Genomic DNA, 10,078 nt, shown 5'->3' with positions numbered 1-10,078 from the left:
GCCAAAGTCAGTGGAAGAATGTTGACTTTTCTTATCAAAGATAGCACAGCTGCCATGGAACCATTTTCCACATACTAGAAGAACTCCTGGGTTTTTAGAAATTCTGTCTATGCACATGTTTGTTTAGAAAGTGATTTCCATGAACTTTTTCTCATCTACTACTTATTGCAGGAGGTTTTGGTTTGACCAACAAGGTAAAGTCACTTATTGTTGAACGTGGTCAGTGACCAATCTCAAATAATTCAGGCCATTAAAACTCTACTGCAAATATCATGGTGGTTGATGGCTGGATAGTATTCCATTGTATATATATACCACATCTTCTTTATCCATTAATCTGTTGATGGACATGTAGGTTATTTCCATAGTTTGGCTATCGTGGACATTGCTGCTGTAAGCATTCATGTGCATGTGCTCCTTTGGATCACTAAATTTGTATCTTTATAGTAAATACCCAGTAGTGTGATTGCTGGGTCATAGGGTAGCTCTATTTTCAACTTTTTGAGGAACCTCCATACTGTTTTCCAGAGTGGCTGTGACCAGCTTGCATTCCCACCAACAGTGAGGGAGGGTTTCCCTTTCTACACATCCTCACCAACATCTGCCATTTCCTGACTAGTTAATTTTAGCCATTCTGGCTGGTGTGAGGTAGTTTGCAATGATGTGGATGGAACTAAAGAGTATTATGCTAGGCAAAATAAGTCAATCAGAGAAAGATAATTATCATATGATCTCTCTGATATGAGGAATTCGAAAGGCAGGGTGGGGGTTCATGGGGGAAAGGGAGGGAAAAAAATGAAACAAGATGAGACTGGGGAGGGAGACAAACTATAAGAGACTCTTAATCTCAGAAAACAAACCGAGGGTTGCTGGGGGTCAGGGGGTAGGGATAGGATGGCTGGGTTACGGACATTGGGGAGGGTATGTGCTATGATAAGTGCTGTCTGTGACTTGTGTAAGACTGATGATTCACAGACCTGTACCCCTGAAGCAAACAATACATTATATGTTAATTTTTTAAAAAAAGGAAAAATGAAAAAAAAAGGTATCATGGTGGTTTCTAAAACCTCCTCTCTAACTTCAGGATTATATCCCAAGAAACACTAAACTCTGTGCCAAATCAGACTGTAGTCACCAGCAGATTTGAAAACACTTGGAGGATGTGATGGAGGCACCTAGAGGAGATGAGAAGTTGTCTAAACCTCATTGTCAAAATTATTCAGAAGGACAATTGCTGTCAGAGGGGAGTCTGGGAGAGGGATGGGAGATGCAAGGAACTGGAATGCTCTAAGTCAGGGAAAGGCAGGGGATAGCGGCTGTCTGTTCCACCAGGAACAGGTCCTGCCTCCAGAAGAGGACAAGAGAGGAAAGCTAGTCTGAAGGTCAGATCCCAGTTTGGTCATGAGGGGCACTGGGGAAGTCCCAAGGGAAAGAGTTGTCATGCAGGAAAGTACTAGGACTAGGCACAAGTGCTGAGACCAGGGCAGAGCCAGCTCTCGAGAGACCCTGGGATGAGGGGCAGGAGGATCCTAGGAAAATGAACCCCATGAACAACCCCTAAATTGTGCTTGATTTTAATTTGCACCTTCCTTCTTTAGACCTGCTTTTAGTACTTCGGCCACAGGGTCCTTCTTTCATTGCTTCAAAGCCATCATGGAATAGTGAGAAGAGAAGGTAATTAAGAGACAAGAGTTTGAACTCATGCTGGGAGGAACGAAACAGTGTGGGCTCTACTGGAATCAGACCATACCTTCAGTCCCAATCCAATCGCTTATTGTGTGAACTCAACACATTACCAAGCCCTGTCTTCTAGAACTGTTGGAATGTGTACAATGTATGTGAAACATATGGCACAGTGAGTGGTATGCACTGAAACTTTAGAGAATGGCAATTACTGTTATGATTTTTTGACCCCAGATACCACCAAACTTCCTGCTGAAATTTTTGGGTTTTATTTTGTTTTGTTGTTTTAGCCTAGGAGATGTCTGAGACTATTCAGTGCTGTAAGATACTGTGCACCGAGTCAGCCAAAAATTGTGCTTAACAAGAAAAAAGACCTTATTAAATAATCCCACTTAGAGCATATATTATTTAATTTGGATGTTGGGGAATCTTCCCCATCTGGATGCAACTCAAAGCTCCTAAAATGTGTGTCAAGAACCAACTCTCTTACTAGCTTGATTGGTGCAAATAAAAAATCCAATTAACAACAACAACAAAAAAATCAACTTGCCTCTCCCTCCCAGTTACCCTTTGATCCAAATCACCCCTATTTTCATTCATTTAACCCCTACCAAAATCAAACCCTCCCTTATAGTTTGCTAAATTTTACTCAGGGTAGCCTGGTTAAATGTCCTTTGAATGGAGCCGGCTCTGTTTCTCCCAGCACATGGCAAAGAGTGAGAACACTGTGGTTTCCTGGCATCTAGCCTCAAGGAAGCATTACCCTTATTTATGAGGAACTCTCTGGCAATGATATGGATAAAATACCTAATTTCTGCCATCTGTTCATCTGCATTGGGGCCAGAGCATGGGGCACCTGCAATCCCTCCCCAGGTAGAGATTTGCATCTGATTTATTCATGATCCTAAAGTGTCTGCTAAAAGCAGTTCTTCGTCAAGACTTAGTTTCTCAACTCTGGGCTCTGGTCCTTGTTCACCACCCTCATACCCCGCCCTGACCCACCACCCATCTTAACTTAAACTTCCCTCCCACAGAAGGATTTGAAGTTTCCCAAGGCTCCAAATTGTCTTGCCTCAGGACATTTACACTTGACAGCCCTCTCCAGGACCAGCTCCTCCTTTCCAACCTAATCCTTCTTTGCACTTTTTTTTGGGGGGGAGGTCTCACCATCTTCCTTTTTTGGGTGGTGGCTTGGTCTTCTTTTTCTTACCATCCCCTAGACTACTGTGATGCACTCCAAAGAGAAGATGTTCAGTTAATGTTTGAGGAATAAAAAAATTTTTTTAGAAAGGCCGGTAAGCAATTTATTAGGTTCATTTTCTCTTACATTCTTCAATAAATGAAGCAATTTCAGGTATATAACTTTTATTTTACACAACAGCAGAAGACAAAGAATAAGGAAAAAACAAAAATTGGCTTTTACTTTTTTCTCTATTTTTTGATCCCAGCTATTTTGTTGCTAATTTCCTTCACATTTTAAGGAAATAGCTATTCCAATGCTATGTTCTCTTGTTCCAGGTCATTAAATAAGATGGAAGATTACCCAGTTTGTTTGATAAAATAGCACAACTCTTACTCTTGAACCTCATAAATAGCATTAAATATGTAACTAATATTATTCATACACTTATATTATGAAGCTAATTAAACTTTTTAAAAAGAAACATTGGAAAACTTTGAACAGCAAAAGACAAATTATAAATTATTCATGTAGAACAAATGATATGCACTATGTTCCCTCTAGCACTACCTAAGCCCTCACACTACTTCAAACACAAAGTGAGGAAAGTGCTTCAGGTTTCACTACAGGTGGAAGAAGCTGCCAAAATTGACCCTGGGGCTCACGTTAGCCAGGGCACCGGTACGAAGCAGAGCTGCAAATCTGGCTCGGGTTCGCTCTTCCTCATCTCGCAAAGCTTCTTCATACCAGGATGGGAAGGCACTGGGGACTGTATCGTGGATCTTGGCCAAAAACTCAAGGACTTTCATCTTGCTGGTCTCGGCGTGGGCTCTTGGGCCCCACAGGAACTCGAAGCGTGGAGGATCACTGTTGGCCACCTGCTGGTACTGCAGGTACCTTTCCTGCACCAAATCTTGGGTGATGAGCTTCTTGGGATCCCCATAGATGAGGTGCTTCCTTTCAGCATATATCCCCATCACATTAAGTACTTCCCAGATATCCTCTTCAGTGGCGCAGTTGCCCTTCATGAAGATCACACAAAGAATAGTCATCAAAAGGCCTGTCTTGGGCATGATCTCTTCACCTCTCAGCCTGTCATCATAGGTGCTCTGAAATTTGCTGACAAGGGCGTAGCAGTGCCTGGTAGGGTCGACTTCCTTCAGATCAATGCCAAAGGCCAGCACCATTAGCTCAGAGGCTTTCCTGAGGATCTCATGAAAGTGCTCCTTGTGCTTCCTGATGACATACTTCATCATGTCTTCCTTTGTTATGGGCTCCCTTATGTTGTACTTGCGCAACAGGAATTGCACCAAAAGAATTGCCTTGTCATCTAGCAGGGTTCTACGGTAATGATCCGTGCTGGGTTGTGCCTGAGAAGTACTTGGTCTCTCCTCGTCTTGGCTCTGAGCACCTTCATCAGATCTTGTGTGTGAAACACCTGCAGAAATAGTAGTGGATGGAGCTGTGTGGGGCCCCTGGGATTTTCTGCCTGACCCAGCAGCTAAAGAGCTCTGAGCATTACCACCAAAAGGAGGAAAGGGGAAAGTGAGGGGCTGTTCTTCAGCTGCTGTAGTGGCCTGAGCATCCTGGACACCCTGAGCTTCACTCTGGGCCTGACGGCGTTTCTCACGGGCACGAAGCTTACTCTTCTGCCCCCGAGGCATGGTGACACTGGTTAGAGGCAGTAGACAGTAGTGTGGGCAGGAGGGCAGGCAATGAGGGCACCTAGAGAAGGGAGAATGAGATAGTGTGTGCACCTTCACCAGGGACAGTCCACCTTGTCTTTAACCAAAGCCGCTTTTACGGGCTTCCATGAGAGCACTGCTCTAGGACCCCACAAGCCTCCTTTTCTTTTCTAATCCGTCTGTCCCCTGGGAACCTTGCAGAAGTAGAGTGTGCCTTAGGCTGCAGCTTCCAGCCCTGTCTGGGTCAACTTGGGACTGAGAGCAAGGGCTGAGAAGTTACACGGTCTGTGTGGTTGCCTCTGTGTTGCAATGGAGAAGTCTCTCAGCTCACATTTAGGATCAGCCTGTCAGCAGTTGACAGCCCCGCTGACACCCCCCGCCCCGCGTCCCCGCCCTCCGCAGCTCTGAAGCTAAACTCCTTAGGCCAATGGTCTTACCACCCTTAGATTCTTGCCGAGCAAGTGAGGGAAAGCTTTAGTCGGCCACTTCTGCTGCAACTTTCCAGAGCTGACAATAGGAGTAAGGTTTTATGGGATCCCCATGGTACTGGATGATTGGGGTTTTCAGTGCTCACTCACGTGCTCACTCCAGTTAGACCAAGACCCCCCACCTCCCAAAGTTTGACAGCCCTGCCCGGGGCCTCCCTGGGAAGAGTGCAGGGGTAGGGGTTGTGCGGGGTTGAGAATACCCTCAGTCCTCACTCAGGGTCCTCTCCGTGACTCCGAATAAAGCCTGGGATGTTTCAGTCTGTTGATCAGGGTCCACCAGCCTCAGATCAAAGTCTTCATTCTCTGAGGCCCTCAGACGGAATTGAGGGGGCGTTGGGCCTAACAGCCAAACCTCGGGCCTCTTAGCACGGGGACAGATCGGGGCAGAATTCTGTGAGGTTTTCTTTGTTCTGGGCGGGGCATGTTCCAGCAGTTCTAAGTAAGGTTCCTGACCTTGACTCTCAGCATTGCCTGTCTCTTCTCCAGACCTGAAGCTGCCCTTCTCAGACCTGAGACCCTGGAGGTGGAGGCGGGTGCGTACCTCACGCTGACAGCTCTGTCTCTGCTTCCCAGCGGTGGAAGTAGGGGTGGGACTATGTGAGGGCTTCTCTGTTCTGGGGTGTGTTGTCCTTTCTGCCCTGAGGGTGGAGGCAGGGAGTAAGGTGTCCTCCTCTTGGCGGATTCTTTAAAGGCTGCCTGGAAAATACAAAATCTCTGAAAGCTCTAAGCTGTTTCCCTAATGCAAACCTTGCAGAAAATTCATGAGTCCCAGGCTAGATAAGAGATGGGGAAGCTGCAGTGTAAGGCAGCGTCCTAGGAGAAAAACACAGCGGCGCCTAGTGTTTGTTTGCAAGCCAAACTTAAACTTGGGAACCTTCTACTCTAAAAGATCTGTTTTCTGAGGAAGAGCTGCATGATTTTGTGAGATTCAATTCTTTCCATGTTGTCTAAAATTGCTCAGTCCAGTGCTGTAACTTTTATTTTATTTTTGATCCTCATTCATAATAAATATACATCTTTAACAAGTGTATGTATGTAGGTATTTTTTCATGAAAGAGTACCTACCCTTATTGTGATTCATTCTTATATTCCTTATATTTGATTATAATATTATTTTTTTAAAAGCCAGTCCTTACCCTTTAAAGAGGTTTCAGGTGGTTATTGTACAGCCTCTGGACTCATACTGTTTTAAACAATCCCAAACTTTGATGCTGTCCTAATATTAACCTCATGGTCGAAGCCATTCAGCCTCGGGAAAACAGCTTTAGCTCCCTTCACTAAAGCAGGAGAAATTCATTATATCGGGACACCCTGGAAGAATCAAAGACTCAACTTAAAATCTTTCCTCTGACCAATCCTATCTTGTGGTTACAGATCAGTTCCAACTTCAGGGCATGCCCCTACCTGCTGACATACAGATTCTAGTTCAACATGGATAGTCTCTTTCAGGAACTTCTCAGCTGTGTTGTTTTGCTGTTGTAAGACTTTTTTTTTTTTTTTTTCATTCTCTCTTTTATAGTTTCTCTAGGGTTGATTTTAGGAAACAGCAGCCTGAGTCTGGTATCATCTTCGAAGTTGTATGTGAGGCACTGTATTAGCATGCTCAGGCTGCCGTAATGAATTACCATAGACTGTGTGCTTTAACAACAAATTTAGTTTTCTTGGGTCACCTGAGTGGCTCAGTCAGTTAAGCATCTGCGTTCAGCTCAGGTCAGGGTCCTGGGATCGAGCCCCACATCAGGCTCTCTGCTCAGCGGGGATTCTGTTTCTCCCTCTGCCACTTTTCCTGTTTGTACACTCCCTCTCACTCACTCTCTATGTCAAATAACTAAATAAAATCTTTTAAAAAAATTATTTTCTCAAAGTTTTAAAGGTAAATAGTTCTAGATAGAGGTGAGAATAGATTCAGTTTCTAGTAAGAGCTCTCTTCCTGGTTTTGCAGTTGGGTACCTTCTTGCTATGTCCTCACATGGACTTTTTTCAAAATGCATGGAAAGAGAATGATCACTGGTGTGTTTTCCTCTTCTTATAAGAATATCAACTCTAGGGGCACCTGGGTGGCTCAGTGGGTTAAAGCTTCTGCCTTCGGCTCGGGTCATGATCCCAGGGTCCTGGGATTGAGCCCCACATCGGGCTCTCTGCTCGGCGGGGAGTCTGCTTCCTCCTCTCTCTCTGCCAACCTCTCTGTCTACTTGTGATCTCTGTCAAATAAATAAATAAAATCTTAAAATAAAAAAGAATATCAACTCTAAAAAAAAACCATATCAAATCTATTAGACTAGGGCTTCACCTTTATTATTTAACCTTACTAACCTTCCTAAAGTATCTCCAAATACAGTCACATTGAGGATTAAGTCTTCAACATATGAATTGGAGTATCAGGAAAATTGCACAATTCAGTTGATAGCCGTTCATATTTAAGTCTGTAAATAATTTAAGGAGAATTAACATCTTTACCATATTCTTTTTCTTGTGAATAAACATAATGTGCTCTACTATTTATTCGGGATTTTTTTTTTCTCTAAGTGTATCAGTACATATTTATAGTTGCCTCCAAAAATATTGTGTACATTTTTGTTAGATTTCCTTTTAGGTAAATTTTGAATATTGCTGTTGTTGGTTTTGGGATATTTTCTATTAATTATCTTAATTAGTTATTGATTTTGTGTGGCTAGGCACCCAGTTTTGGTAATCTGTTATACAAGGAGTATCTTATTCCTTTGAATATTTTGTGCACTGATTCCTTTGGATTTTCTAATTAAGGATCTATTGTCACCATTTATTATCTCAATCATTTCAATATTCCTTTTTCTTATTTATTTTGCCACTCTTATTCCTCTTGTTGTATATTTCAGTCCACCTTTACACAATAGATACAGTACCATAACATCTACCTCTTTGTCCTGTCTTTGATGAAAATGCTTCTGACATTTCACATTTATGTGTAGTTTGCTGTAGATTTTAGGAAATAAAAATTCTCTTTGAATGTTATTTTGCTAAAACTTTTTCCTTAAATTGGTGGTAAACATTTTTTTCAAAGGCCTTTTATCAACCCTTAGACATGATCAAAAGCATTTTTTACTCAATTAATGTAGAGAAATTCCAATTGGCAGGTTTTTTCTAATATTTTAATATCTTTGCATTTCTTGAACTCAGCCAGCTTATTCACTACTGTAATGGATGTGCTATAAATTTATTTAGGATAGATGCCTCTACATGACTGAACTTGAGTCAAGTGACTTTTTTCTTTGAGTGTCCTTATCTGGTCTTTGTATCAAGATCAGCACATCTGTTAGAATGAGTTTAGTTATTTGCTCTTTTTGTATAATTTGGAAGAGTTTATGTAAGGTGTCCATTAGTTTTTCCCTGACCATTTGGTACAACTAGACTCCAAATCTGACTGGTCTTGGAATATTTTGAGGGGGGCTGGGACATAGGCTAGAGTTTCAGTTTGTATTATTTGACTGGACTTCTCTATTTCTATTTGGAACAATTTAGTAGTTTTGTTTCTCCAGGAACTAGTCCATTTAACTTGGACTTTAAAATTTAAAAACATGACATAGTTTTCTTTATTGTGGTGAGAAAAACACATTTGATCTACTTTCTTTTTTAAAATTTTTATTTATTTTTTAAAATTTTTTCAGTGTTCTAGAATTCATTGTTTATGCACCACACCCAGTGCTCCATGCAATATGTGCCCTCCATAATACCCACCACTAGGATCACCCAACCTCCCACCCCAAGTCCCTCCAAAACCCTGATTGTTTTTCAGAGTCTCTTAACAAAATTTTTAGTGTGTGCAATCCTACTTCTGGATATTTATGCAAAGGAATTAAAGTCAGGATCTTGAAGAGATATTTGCACCCCCACATTCATTGTGGTATTATTCATGATAGCCAGAATGTGGAAGCAACCTAAATGTTTAGCAACAGATGAATGGATAAAGAAAATGTGTTATAAGGACATATTTCTAATAAACATTTTAACTAGAGAAATTATTAAGGGTATCCAACAGTATGGAGAGGAGTATAATGAACTCAATATACCTGACACTCAGTGTCAATAATCACCAATAGTTAGAGGTAAAAGTTCAATCAGATTAGCATTCATAAGTTTTTAGTTGCTTTATTTGCAAGGTCACTTCAGAAGTGACATTGTGCAATTCTGTTAGGAAAACCATGTGTATGTCTCTCTCTCTCTCTCTTTTTTTTTTTTTTTTTTTTTGGTGATGTTGGCAGACACTTTTGATCATTACCTTTATTCATTAATCCATTGGGAGCTGTGGAATGGTAATTCTATAATTCTATCATTCCTTGTGAGTTTTTCATCTGAAAAACTTCTACAGGAAGAACCTTTCCTTCCTGGTCCACCATGTGGTTACCTTGAGGTATTGGCAAAACATATGGTGTTCTCATATCAAATCTCTTCTGCACCTATACTTTAGACAATTTACTTAACATTACTTTTTCCTGGTGCTTTTTTTGTAATTGAAATTGTAAAAATTGTGTCTTCCATATGTTTTTTAAAGAAATGGCTTAGGTTAGTTGGCTTTACTATTTTCTATTTACTTATTTGTACATTTATGCCTATTATTTTTTGTCTTCTACTTATTTCATTCTTTAAATAATAATTGACATACAATATTGTATTACTTTCAGGGGTACAATATAGTGATTTAGTATTTATATACATTACAAAATGGTCACCACAATAAGTCTAGTTACTATCTGTCACCAGACACAGTTGTTACAATATTATTGGCTATATTCCTTATACCATATATTAAATCCCCATGGTTTATTTGTTTTATAACTAGAAGATTGTACCTCTTAATCCCCTTCAACTATTTCATCCATCCCATCTGCCCCTCCCCTCTCTGGCAACCATCAGTTTACCCATATCTATGCATCTATTTGTGTTTCTTTTTTTGTTGTTGTTTTGTTTTTCTTTTTTATTTTTTAGATTTCACACATAAGTAGGGTCATTTGGCATTTGTCTTTTTTTGAATTATTTCACTTATAGTAATACCCTCTAAGTCTATT

The 10,078-nt window shown here is 41.0% G+C and overlaps 1 protein-coding gene across 1 annotated transcript; it reads right to left on the bottom strand.

The window, feature by feature from the left end:
- Window positions 1–3,486: 3,486 nt before the first annotated feature.
- LOC101674627 (melanoma-associated antigen B18-like) lies at window positions 3,487–4,538 on the bottom strand. The gene is made up of 2 exons (XM_045089230.1): window positions 4,386–4,538; window positions 3,487–4,274 (listed from the first exon to the last, which is right to left on the bottom strand). The coding sequence occupies exons 1-2, from the start codon at window positions 4,525–4,527 to the stop codon at window positions 3,487–3,489; spliced, it is 930 nt and encodes a 309-aa protein (XP_044945165.1). The 5' UTR covers window positions 4,528–4,538.
- Between the last annotated feature and the right edge of the window lie 5,540 nt (window positions 4,539–10,078).

The sequence above is a fragment of the Mustela putorius genome, unplaced genomic scaffold, assembly GCF_011764305.1.
Source record: "Mustela putorius furo isolate JIRA1106 unplaced genomic scaffold, ASM1176430v1.1 tig00003836_pilon_pilon_pilon, whole genome shotgun sequence".
In the NCBI taxonomy this organism is placed as follows: Eukaryota; Metazoa; Chordata; class Mammalia; order Carnivora; family Mustelidae; genus Mustela; species Mustela putorius.
The sequence above is the reverse complement of the archived record's forward strand: the minus strand, read 5'-3'. Positions and strand labels throughout refer to the sequence as shown.